Source organism: Chanodichthys erythropterus, chromosome 18, assembly GCF_024489055.1.
Source record: "Chanodichthys erythropterus isolate Z2021 chromosome 18, ASM2448905v1, whole genome shotgun sequence".
Taxonomy (NCBI): Eukaryota; Metazoa; Chordata; class Actinopteri; order Cypriniformes; family Xenocyprididae; genus Chanodichthys; species Chanodichthys erythropterus.
Window position 1 is genome coordinate 24,624,756 of NC_090238.1, and position 13,777 is coordinate 24,638,532.

Here is a 13,777-nt window from a genome sequence, read left to right on the forward strand (position 1 = left end):
CCTTACAAAAAACTCTATCTGAAAATACAATCATTCATTCATATAATATGAACATCAGTGTAAACTGTATCCTTAGATTTGGTTCGACTGTGTCTGCTTAAATCCAAGAAGCACAACACTGTGACCTTAATGCCATGTGATAGATCGCTGCATGTTTCATTACAAATATCTGGCTTCATAAGACGTAAGTGCATAGCTGTTAGAGAGTGAGTGCGTGGCATGTTGCCCTTAACAGAGCCATTTGGCTGACACAGAGACAATTGTGAGTTTTCAGGATACCTATTTGAATAATATATGTCATTTTTTTGTGTATGATATTCCAAAAAAATCCCCTCCCACAACTGTAATTTCTTGTACTGCCAACAAGACAATCCCATGTTCGCTGCACTTCAGTCAAAGGCCTCTTCTGTCTTAAAACTGATTCTAAATAACACACATTATGTTTGTGTCATGCTCACACCATAGTCTAAAGCATACTCTAACCTTGAGAAAGAATAAGCAGTTATGTAACCGGCAGTCCGTGAACATGGGGCACTTTGGTGTCCATTTTTAGAATTAGGGGTAGAACTACTTCTGCTAATTCTATAGAATAATATATACATAAAAGTAATATATCAGTAAAAGTATCAAATGTTTTAATTTTCAACAAAATATTTCTTTTTTGAACTTTTTCAACTACATTTTGATTTTATTTTTATGTTTATTTAATGTTCATTGCTAATACATTAAATAAAAGATATTAAACATTGTGGTAGGCTTTGTTCTGAGATGTAAACATGAATATATAGGGTAGCTCTAGAGAACAAGTCAACTCACGTTTATTTATATAGTGCTTTTTTATAGTACAGACTGTTTCAAAGCAGCTTTACAGTGATAACAGGAAAATGATGCAAACAGAGTTCATTTTGGCTGTACAGCAGCTATAAAAGAAAACAGTGTCATTGTTCAGGTGAACTGCCATTACATATCTAAGAAAATCATCTCCTAAAATACTACACCAAAGCATCCAATGTATTAAATGTCCTTCTCTAGAAGTGTAACACTTGTATTTAAAACAGGATATCATATTTACATAAATTACTTTAGTTAGGAGTGTAGCAATTTCATATTCCTGTGCATGCAATCCAGTGATAGCTATTTGTTTGCTATTGGCTATATTTAGTCAAATGAAGCAAAACCGGTTCAGGCAAATGGTCAGGGATTCTGCCAGCATGGAGAATATCATAATTAAAGAGAGAACATAATATTGTTACACCACTGTATGTCAAAAAGAACAACATTATTTGAGTAGCATAAGGCAATGGTTGAGGGATCTTAGGACAAGTGCTCTTTTCAGCCACTGTCACAATCCTTCAAAAGCCAGAATGTTCCACATGAGCGCTAACCAGGGCAGCCATTCTAGCAATTACCGAACGCAGTGTACCTCAGCAGATATTCATCTCAGGCATTTGTGCCTGTGATGAGCAAGAAACCATCTGTGGTCAGAAAGTAATGAGGAAGGGGGAGACTAAGCCAGGAGGATAACCAACATTACGCGACATAAGCTTTTCTTATCTCAGCAGTCGGACAGTGTTTCAGGGCTTTTCTCCTGTGCATTACTTTGCCCTTTAAATTGGCCAGCTTTTTCTTTCAAGCATGGGCAGCAGAAAGTTGGGTCCAGTTTTAGACAGGACAACAGTGGCCTTGGCATAGAGGGTCTGTTCTAGAGCAAAGTGTTCAAGCTCAGGTAACAGAATGCGTGCTGTGGGATTGTTTCCAGTAATCAAGTTCAGATTTCAAGCTATGGTACTCACAAAGAGACTTGCATACATTTCTCAGTCCACAAAGACACTTGGCCGGCATAAAAAACTACGCTACAGGATTTATTGTTTGACACAGGACACCAGTACTCACCTCATCACTTTCTGTTTCTTTGACAAAGAATGCCTCTCCATTTTCACCCAGTTTCATTTGTAAACTGACCGGCTCCCCATTTATCTCAATGTCAACCTGAGGAGGAAGGGAACAAGCAAAGCTGTCACTATAATAAAGACAATTTACAACAGTAAGCCATGTGCAACACAAAGCCAATGACAACGCTAATTTTATCTCATCTTCAAACAACTGCTGTTCCCTTAAGTCTGCAACTTAAAAGACTTTATTTATGTCCATATGTCCATGGCTTTGATATATTTTTCTTGATATGTGACACCAGACGTTCTGGACATTGGACAGGATTACCATGTCTTAAATGGATAGTTCACCCAAAAAAGAAAATTCTGATGTCATTTACTCACCCTCATGTCTTTAGAACACAAATGAAGATATTTTAATATCCTCTCATGACTTTTGTCCATCCATTTAAAGTCTACACAACCAAATCTTTCACACATTAAAAAGTACAAAAAAAGAAGACATTGTAAAAGTAATCCTAATATGAATTAAACAGTATAATCCAGGTCTTCTGAAGAGACTGGATCACTTCATATAATTAACTGATTTAATTTAGGCTTGTATTCACATTTAAAAATTGATCATACATAAAGCCCATTAAATATGGTAAACAGAAGCTCAAAAATGCTTGCTTGATGCACAAAAGAACAAACCTCACTGGTTCTTGCAGAAGCTTGAATGTGCTTATGTGACGTGACAAACCTCACTGGGACAAACAAGCACAATAAAAACACAGTAAGACACTATTCCAAGACTTTTAAAAACACTTGGTATTTGTTGGTTCTGTTTGGATCTTGAAGACTTTAAAAATCCTTTTGTTAAAAAAAACAACAACAAAAAACCTCTATACAAGTTTGAGGGATTAACATAAGGGTGAGTAAATATCAAATGAATATCTCTTTAACACACACAAGATGAATCAGCGAGTTTGTAAGCTGCAAATATATACAGTACATATCTCGTGTACTGCCACCCTAAAACATGCCTGCACTTGTGCTTACCACTTTCTCCCGTGAGCGCAGCACTCCCATCTTGCCAAAACGGACATGAAAAGGCGAGCACTGCAGAGTGCCGTCCGGCTGACGCACCACAATGACATCAATACAGCCGGAGAGGGTGGCAGGGTTCAGGCCTCTGTACAGCTCCTTCACCTGCACGAAAACCTGACCGGCCAACTGACCCACGTAGTTCATGGTCTGACTCTGAAACAGAGAGATTTCTAGATTTTAAAGGGGGACATGGGGTCTAAAGTAACCACAGTGCAAGGGGTGTACATAACTGAAACCACTCAAATCAGCACCATCTTAAAAACTGTTTATTTAGACTTTCCATTTAATTATTAAAATGTATCAATTTATTTTGTTTGTTTCAGATTGTGGCACTCCCTGAGAGAATATGTTATCTGATACTCTCTTACATTTAACAAACAAGTACTTGATAATTTTATCATTATGCCAAGCAATATATTTCTCTGTGCACTTCAGCACTAACATGAGTAGCTTTTTGTGTGAAAGTACACAGTCAACTCTGTAAAGGCAACTGTTGTTTCGATGAGCCATCTCTGTGTTAAGAGAGTATGATAATACTAATAATAAACTTTTTTAAAAAACACTAAAATATTCAGCATGTCTAATCTCAGTTGGAAGAGAATTCCAGAGTTTTGGAGCCAAAGAAGAAAAAGCCCGGTCACCCATATAGCGTAAACGCATTGAAGGAGCAGTTAAAAAGCCAGAATCAGAAGAACAGAGATTTTGTCTTGTGGTGTAGACAGTTAAACGTTCAAACAGGTATTGTGGCACTAAACCATACAATAACATGAAAACATATTCGACATCTCTGAACATCGTCTTTATGATTGTGCAAAGATTTGCAGCTGCAGGTTTACTGGAAAAAAAAAAAACCTGTAGAGCAAAAACATGCTTTCTTGCTTAACTCAAGCCCAGATCTCTTTGGCAATTTGGGTGAAAGGTAAAATATCATTGAACCCCCTAAAGACTTCAAGTGGTAGACACAATGACATTGCTCGAAACAGGATTACAAGTGGTGTTCCTTCTTAAGCATTGCCCAGGGTTTAATAATGCCTGGTTCTGGCATGCTTTACCAACCCAGAAAATTATTGCCTCTCTGTAGTTAACAACATGTAATGATTAAAGTAATTAGCTAATTGCAAGTTTCTGAGAAAAAAAAAAGTGTGTGCACTATTACAATATGCAATCTAGGTCTTGTGTAGATCACACAAGGAAAAACAAGTTTCCCTGGCATTAATGAGGAGAAAAATTATTTTGTATGCATGCTCTTCAGGGTCCTCACACTTATTGACCAATGAATTTTTTTGACTAGCTTATGACCATTCCATCTGTTCATGATTACTGGCAAAAGGATTTATTTAGAAATCTTTTTTTCTTGACGGATTTCCATTTGTATTTCAGGTGCCAATTTTCTGAATTAACAGAATTAAACATTTATATTAGGACTGTACAAATGACCTTCAACAGACAAACTGAAGCTGCATGTGGTCAAATATTTTAAGCAATTGAAATACTTGAGGGAAATGCAAGAATGTGTTTTCACTACAGGCCTGGAAATCACACTTTTAAAATCTTTCTAGGTTTTCCATGACTGTGGGTACTCTGGCTCTTAGAAAACCTGACAACCTTATTAACCCAAATAATTTGCCCTCTAGATGTAACCCTTGGATTATGTAAAAACCTTCAAGTAAGTCTTCATTGTTCATACACAACAGACTGGTCCTTTACATATACACAGACACTATAATCACATGGGACTGACATGGCTCGAATGGTTCTTCTGCTGTTAGATACTGGTGCCAATAATAGCACAAGCATCCAAATGTACAGTGCATCATCTATGATGCTTAATTTAACACTAGACCTGCAGGACAACTATTGCATAATTGCCCATACCCACAAACACTCAAAGACTCACAGAGCAAAGCCAAATATCCTCCAGGCAAAGTGGTCACTACTAAGGTGATATATATATATATATATATATATATATGAGGTAAGGTAATTTTTTGTTGTAAATCTAAGTTAAACAATATAAAAATGTGTATAATCGTCTTGATAACTGCATGATTGCTCTAGAAACCGAATGTCACGGATCATTACAGTCAGAGCAGAGGTCCAAAGAATGTAAACAATCATCCATTGTGCTATAAAAAGAGAAGCCCCTTTCACTGTGCATATTAACCAAAACAAATGCATTCATTTACGTTTGAGGTTGATTATAAACAGGATGTAAAATGAGAAACCAGTGAAGGATGGAATTCCCTGTAATACATACGTGGGATGCGGCAGACGCGTTAGGATGTGACAGCCATTCAAATGCGCTTAGTGGATCTTCGTACACTGCTGAATCCGGACCGGTTGATATTTGTTCGCTGCTCTTCGCTCATGTATTTTGTCTCTACCGTTTGACTCACTGTTCTCTGACTGTCTGTGTTGGCGTTGTATTTAAACCAGGGTGGAAACTGCTTGCAGTGAGAAGCAGACCCTGCCTCTGCAACTGACATCACAGTTAACCCTTTGCACCCATCTACACTGCTAAATACGCGACGCGACAAACAGCTATAAGCTCCCGTTGACAATTAATGAAGCAGTCTACTGTATCGAATAGTATGCGCGCGACGCGTCTTTCACGTTTGTGGATGGAGTCATGACGTCGTCGTCAGTCAGTGGACCAATCAAACACTTTGTTTATCGGACGCAACGCGACTAGAACGCTCAAGCGTCAAAGGCAATATATTTTGTCCACTAATATGACAGCTCATTTTACATTTTAATTTCTTGCCTAATTTATATGTAATTATAATTGCTTGCTGAATCTACCATTACGGTGGTGAAGTAACGCTGACTATGCACGCGTTTAATGGATTTAACACACACAATTCTGCTCACGTGGCAAGGAAGCAGCAGCAGCTTAACTGGCAATCGAATGTTTACAGTAGCTTGGGGGTGTGTGTGTGTGTGTGTGTGTGTGTGTGTGGCTGTGGCTGTAAGTCATCACAGAAAAGACATGTGGGTGGGTGAGTGGTGGTTTACTAATTATTATTCCACTACCATTACATGCTTTTTAAATGGGTTTTAACACCCTTACTGAACAGAAATATATGGGCGTATACTGCAAAATATAATGCAATATATTACATGATACATTTCCATATATGGGAAACTAGTGCTTGTATTTTTCAATATACTGCAATATATGCACTAATCATGTATGGCTATATATTGAAACATATAAAATAGTTAGAAACGAAGACAAAATATATATTATATATATAAAATATAATATATATATATATATATATATATATATATATATATATATATATATATATATATATATATATTATACATACACACATTCACAGAATGTTAAAGCAGATTTCTAGTTCCCAGCTTTGCTTCTGTGTGTTCAAGAAGAGTAAATGTTAAAATGAAATGTTATTTCATGCGTTTTTGCTCGATATCAGTATAGGAGGAGATCTGTTAGTGTTTAATGTTGGATTACTTTGTAATATTAAAGGTTTTTTGGTATGTCTTGAGTTTTTGAGGTTACCATTGTGCTGAAGAGTAGAGCCTGTGGTTACATTGACGATTGGCCAAATATCACTAAAACTGTAATTAATTTATTTGAAATGTTATGGCTGTGCAGAGAATACTTTAGTACATGCGGGTGTGCTTGTGCTATTGTTAACTAGCTTGAAAATAGGAAACATTTATAATGTAATTTATAAGAAATATATTACATAACATATTTCTATATGTGTGTGTGTGTTTATACTGCATGAGTACATATATCTTCAGTATATTTATACACAAGCAGTACCATTTCTTATCACATGTACATCTATATATTATTAAGTGTATTACTAAATATAAAAATACATACATTAAGATATATTAGTAAATATATTGTGACATTTTTCAATATATGAAAAGCAGCAAATTATGTATTATTCAATATATTGTAATATATTAACACAATATATTATTCTGTATATTTTCAAATACTGTTAAATCATTTTGATAATTCATTTGCGTGAGGGCATTTATGTCTCCAACACATGTTGCATACCAGATGTAGGCTGTACAGTAATCGCAGAGGGATTAAGAAAAACATGGTGAATTAATTTTGTATTAAATTTAATATATCAGCATTTTCTGGGGAATTGATTTGAAAAGTACACCATGGTACTGCGGTTTATCAGATGGTAAATATACTGATTGATTACCGTATTAATGTACCATTGTATTTACATTACTTGCAAAGATTATAATGTTACTATAACACCATGGTATTACCATGGTACTTTATCTAAAAGCGACACTTGCAACACTTGCTCTGCAAACATGACTATTTCTTTAAAAACAGTGATGTTTCTGCCCACTTCAAAGCCTTCATCAGACAGTGCATTACTTAGCTTTAGAATTGCAACGATGCATAGACATGCATCTTTACTGATTTTAAGAAATAATCTGGATTTTGCTTTAGATGCCATTTGCACACGCCACTAAAAGCATCCATTCTTCTCATTCTTCACATAGCAGTTATTGTAGTGTAGTGTACTGTGGTAACCCTGGTATCCTTTAAGAGGAATTTTAGACGTGTTTGTTTGAGTGGTAGAATGGATAATGTGTGTGCGTATTTAAGTTCCGAAACTGCTGCCTTTCTCTGAAAAGAGTGAGTAAAGAAGACAAAAGTATGTGTATGTGTGTGCATGAGCAAGTTTCTGTGAAGCACTGTTCAGGCGAACAACCTAAGAGAAGCTTGCCATCTAAAGAAAGGACTGCCCACCTCTCCGATTACACAGCATTCTCTCAGCACACTCTCTATTTCATCATGATGCATTGATCTCTCCATTGGACAAACCAGCTAGAGTACATTCCAGAAACATTAGCATGGTTTCTAAGAATCAGAGAATGTGATTTAGAGGGTCTGGGGTCTGAGCAGTCCAAGGAGACTTTTAATGCTCTGTGTGATTGTCCAAGTGCAGAAAAATAATAGTGAAGGAACTGAATAAGATATGTTGACATAGCTGTCAAGATACTAATAAACACTGATATATTTATATCAAACATTTCATACTATATTCTGATATTCTGTTTTGCAGTCATACTGCAATCACACTTTGCCCATTGGAAGATTAACTATATTTTACAGTAAATGTAAATACTATCTTATGTACTCTAAAACCTGTCCATATGACTCTTAACATTTTGTTCTATAAGCTTAGCATGTGACTGATTGTGAAAATACATTCCCAAGAAAACTCATGAATGTGTTCCCGTGGAGGAAGGGGGAGTCATCTGGGATGGGCTGTCTCCACCAATCAGAGTGGGGGCCTGTGACACAAGGCATGTGGGGTCATGTGACTAAACTGCTGACCTTACTATTGTAAGAGGGAAGGGTGATACTGAGACTCTTCAGTGAAGTGGGGCCTGTTTTTCTGCATCACTCCATTGTGTTTTTGACGTCCCGGGGCAGCACAGTATGTACCATAGGCTGTAAAACGAGATTCTGCTCTGTTAGAATGACGGATTGGGTTGTAAACAAGTGGAGGAAGTGTGTTCATGTAACAATGTGCAGCAGCTCAAATTAAGCACCTCTCAAATAGACAGTATGCAACTCTGCAGACACTCAAAAACTCAAAAGTGCTAAATCGAACCTGAATTTCTCAGATAAAATATATATATATATATATATATATATATATATATATATATATATATATATATATATATATATATATATATATATATATATATATATATATATTATTAAAAAAAACATTTTATAATAAAAATATTTTTAAAAATTAACTCTATTTTTTTTGTTGCATATGTTTTAAATAATTATTCATAATAAATTAACACTTTACATTACCAACCCTAATTAAATAAAATAAGATCTTATATTTAATAAGTTCTCAGGCTTTTTGACTCCAAGGCTCCACAACAATATCCAAAGGCCCCCCTAGTTCTAGTTTTATTTTCAAATATCATTTTAATCTATGGACACCCTAGTTTCTGTAAAAAATAAATAAATAAAATAAAAACTAACATAATTATGCTTGCAATCAAAATGATAAAATTTTGGAGTCTGAATGAGCTATATGTTCTCCAGGCATTCCACCAACTTAAATAACCCAAACATATTTACTCACAATTACTACCCGAAAAAAATATTGTAGAGCTTGGCATAACTAGAAAAAAAAAAAGTATATTCATTATAAAAATGGTCATTGCGTTTTAAGATTTTGTTAATTCCAGGGGCTGGTTGCATAAACTGCTAAGACTTGTCTTAAAGGTTAGTCATCATTTTTCTTCAAGACTATTTATAACTGTTTTAAATCAGTTACAAAAAAAAAAAAAAAAGAAAAAAAAAAAGATAATAATTTATACTAAAAAGTAAAGCTGATTACCCCTCGACAAACTGCTAAGTCAGTGTTTATGCAACTGGTCCCAGGTCTACAAATCACACTTAGGCATATATATACACTCTAAAAAATTACAGTATTGCTTACTTAAAATGAACCCCAAATATCTTGAAAATTAACATTTATTAATATGTTTAATAAATGAACATTTTCATTTCATTTTAGATTGATTTTAAGTCAGCCATATAGTCATTTTCAAACAATAGTTGGGTTAAATAAAACTACCCAGCAAGTTGGGCAAACATTTAACCCAACAGTTGGGTTAAAACAACCCAATCGCTGGGTTTGTCCATTTTTCAACCCAACTTGGGTTGTTTTTAACCCAGCATTTTTTAGAGTATGTATATATATATATATATATATATATATATATATATATATATATATATATATATATATATATATATAAGGAAGAGAATGTGGGAACCCTGGTTCTTCAATAGGAAACAAGCAGTTGTTGAGGGGGAAATTGTTTTTTTTTTTTTTTTAATTAAATAAATAATTTTAATAATTTTAAGGTCCCTGGGCGCTGAGAATCACTGGACTTTTTGGAATAAGTAGCCTAACATGTTGAAGTTGAAGGAACATGAGTGGTGATATTGTATCTCGTCTCTCCTAAACCCCTCACACCACACAGAGTACAAAATTGGAAACCAAAGAACAGGCTTGGCTGGAAGATCATGCTGATGTCTGTTTATAGTCAATCAAGCTAAAGACTCTGTTCTCAAAAAACAGCAAAACAGTTTCCCTTGTCTCAGCACAAGCTGACTTGCTCTGCTGCAGTGGTATGCTAAAGGTGATGATACACGGGGCAAATTTTTGAGCAACGTTGCCAGGCAGTGTTGCCAAGCGATGTTGCTTGGGCACTTTCCCATTGAGAATGGGCAACAAATTTCGATCTGAAGTATCAAGATAGAAATTTGTTGCCCATTCTCAATGGGAAAGTGCCCAAGCAACATCGCTCAGCAACATTGCCCAGCAACATTTTTTTAAAAGTTACCCTTTGTATCATCACCTTAAGAGCTTTACATCAGTTATTTCAGTCTTGATGTAGCATTGTCTATATAAAATTAAAAGTGCATGTCCTAAAAGGGAGTTGAATTACATGAATCATTATAAACCTGCATCTGTTGTATTGCAGCACGCTCAATTGAACATAGCAACCACAACAACCTAGCATAATTGAGGTTACTTCTGCATTCATTTTTTTTTCTTCAGAAAATGCTACAATCTAGTTTGTATTTAATCACACTGCACTTCAGGACAAACAGTAAAATATGAAAATACAAAATATTAATCATTCATTCTTTAATGACTGCAGCAGTGAATATACAACAATGTACAGTTCCTGACCTTCACTGCTCCTGCTGAACACCAGATCCAGATATCCAAATTCCCTGACCTTTAATCAAACACCTGATGTTTCTTTTTTAAATTAAATGATATTGTACAGATGTCCTATTAACACATACTTTGACAAATTACATCACTTAAATGTTATGCAAACCTCGACTGTCTATTTGGAAATGCCCGTGCAACCTGACACAATGACGCACTTGATGCTCTTTGGTTCTAGGTCACATAACAGACTCTAAACAGACACACGCTCATGGTATCCCTGTCAATGACCGTCCATTCATGCCAAACAGACATTTGATTTGAAACTCCTCATGTTGCATATAAACATCATAATATAATAAATATTCAAATTATATGTTAAATGCTAGTCCCATGCATAAGAACACATCTCAAATACTGTTGTCAAAATCCAAAAATCAAACTGTGTTGTAATATGCTGATGATTCATTCTTAAAATTAGAACCTGTCACTGGCATATAAGAACAATCACTGTTTCAGAACAATCTTTCAGGCCACAATCAGCAGAAAATTACAGAGAGTAAGAAATGAAGCTACACTAAAGCTACAGGGGAGAAAAGCTTTAAATACAATAAAGCAATTAAATTACATCTATAATAATATCAAATCCAGACAGACAATTTTCAATGTTTTAGTCCATCATATTGAATATTAAACTGACAAATCACTGTGTGTTACCCATGTCCAGCTCGTCTCATTTGGGCCGAATCTCTCATCGTAGCCTTCCACTTGATCCTCTGCTATCATGATTCCATTATCCACTCGCTTATATGAAATAAGCCTTTATTACGAAGCTGAGACTAGTCCTTACTCAATGCTTGTGCCTACAACTGAGCGGCGAGCTATATACTGGGCTTGAAGGTGTTTTCATATACTAATTTTACCAAGTGTGTTCTTGGAATGGTGTCCACAGTCGAAACTTGAGAGGTCTGGCATGAAGAGCCTCAAGTGGTCAGACCCTCCCCGAGAGAGTGGATATCACTACAGCTTTCTCACAATTAGTATATAATCACTCACAAGGAAGATGCACACGTGATCTATAGAGCAACCATATACACGGGCAAAACCAACTCAACAAACCGTTGTTAATGAGAAAAATTGAGCTGTTTCAGGCAGATGTAATACAAATGCCATTTCCACCATCTCAAATGTATTCTCTTTAATAACATTTTGTAGTGGACATGACATTATAGCACATTTTGTATATACAGTATATACACTACCGCTCAAAAGTTTGGGATCTGTACGATTTTTAATGTTTTTAAAAATACAGTAAAAACAGTAATATTGTGAAATTGTATTACAATTTACAGTTTTCTATTTGAAAATATTTTAAAATGTAATTTATTCTTGTGTTGGCAAAGCTGAATTTTCAGCATCATTACTCCAGTCTTCAGTGTCACATGATCCTTCAGATATCATTCTAATATGTCAATTTGCTGCTCAAGAAACATTTATTGTTTAAAATTGTACAAAATATTTGTGTACAATATTTTTTTTTTCAGGATTATTTGATGAATATAAAGTTCAAAAGAACAGTGTTTATCTGAAATCTAATCTTTTGTAACATTATAAATGTCTTTACTGCCACTTTTGATTGATTTAATGCATCTTTGCTGAATAAAAGTATTTATTTCTTTAATTTCTTTTCAAAAAAATAAAAATAAAAATTCTTACAGACCCCAAGCTTTTGAACGGTAGTGTAAAATGTTACAAAAGCTTTGTATTTTAGATAAATGCTGTTCTTTTGAACTTTTTATTCATCAAGGAATCCTGAAAAAAAAGAGTACACAACTGTTTTCAGCATTGATAATAATAACAAATATTTCTAGAGGAACTAATCATCATATTTGAATGATTTCTGAAGGATCATGTGACACTGAAGACTGGAGTAATAATGCTGAAAATTCAGCTTTTCCAACACGAGAATAAATTACTTTGTAAAATATATTCAAATAGAAAACAGTTATTTTAAATTGTAATAATTTTTCACAGTATTACTGTTTTTACTGTATTTTTAATGAAATAAATTAAGCCTTGGTGAGCAGACAAAACTTCTTTTAAAAATATTTAAAAATCTTACCGATCCTAAACTTTTGAGCGGTAATATATATATATATATATATATATATATATATATATATATATATATATATATATATATATATTTTGTGCATAAAACTCTCTTGATTCCATGCCTGCAGGTAAACGACAAGTCTTTATAAGTGAGTCACTGAATCATTTATTAAACTGATTCATTCAAAACACTGATTCATTCAAGAACTAAACAACACCACTGCTCCTTGTTGCTCCGAGATACACAACAGTTTATTGTGCGTTGACTTCGTTTGGAATTATTTTCATTGGGGGAGCAAAAATGGAAAAAGTAAGTTGCAATATAATATTTTAAGAAAAGTTACTCAATATTAACGTCTAGTCTATTGAACTGTTGTATAAAATCAATATAACATTCCTAAGCACACTGTAGGGAATTCATATTTAGCACTACTGTAATGATATTGTTATTATCTTCACTGACACTGTTGTCACCTTGGTAAACAAGTACAGTTGAATGAATAATGATGATTTTTTTATTAGGACATTATTATTATTAGGACAAAATTGTTGTTTGAGATGAAAGTTAAAACAACTGTATGGGATAGTTGTAAAATAATGTATGAATTGATTACTGAAGTTATTAAAGGCTGCAACAACTGTGAGTCTGATTATAAAAATGTTATTTTTAAGTTGTACATGTTACAGTTCCAGGGACCCGTCAGATCATGTCACATGTCATTTCAGGAGGGGCCGGTTCTGCTGTTGCTGTGACTCTCTCTGTGAGACTGACCCTTACCCCACCAGAGATGGCCAGAATGTACACTTGCAACACGAGTCACCGTTTCCACATGCTTCAAAGAAGAAGTCATAAATTCACATCAAATGACAGCGACTGTATATGTCCCTTTAGTCAATTGTGTATCTAGAGATAGTGATTAAATTGTG

The 13,777-nt window shown here is 34.6% G+C and overlaps 1 protein-coding gene across 5 annotated transcripts in view; it reads right to left on the reverse strand.

Annotated features, from left to right (window-relative positions):
* The window catches only part of lpin1a (lipin 1a), a 31,986-nt gene extending 20,318 nt beyond the window's left edge, over positions 1 to 11,668 (reverse strand). For 2 of the 5 annotated variants that reach the window (XR_010892510.1, XM_067367177.1), the window contains exons 1-3: positions 11,453 to 11,668; positions 2,934 to 3,134; positions 1,894 to 1,989 (exon numbers count right to left, since the gene is read on the reverse strand). Coding sequence is in view for 4 of the 5 variants with exons in the window: in XM_067367177.1 (XP_067223278.1) it covers positions 1,894 to 1,989; positions 2,934 to 3,134; positions 11,453 to 11,521 (366 nt within the window). In the remaining variant the exon portion in view is untranslated. Of the gene's footprint in view, positions 1 to 1,893; positions 1,990 to 2,585; positions 2,639 to 2,933; positions 3,135 to 5,238; positions 5,531 to 11,435 lie in introns of those variants that run through there. The other 3 variants (XM_067367179.1, XM_067367178.1, XM_067367180.1) reach the window with 3 other exon arrangements.
* Between the last annotated feature and the right edge of the window lie 2,109 nt (positions 11,669 to 13,777).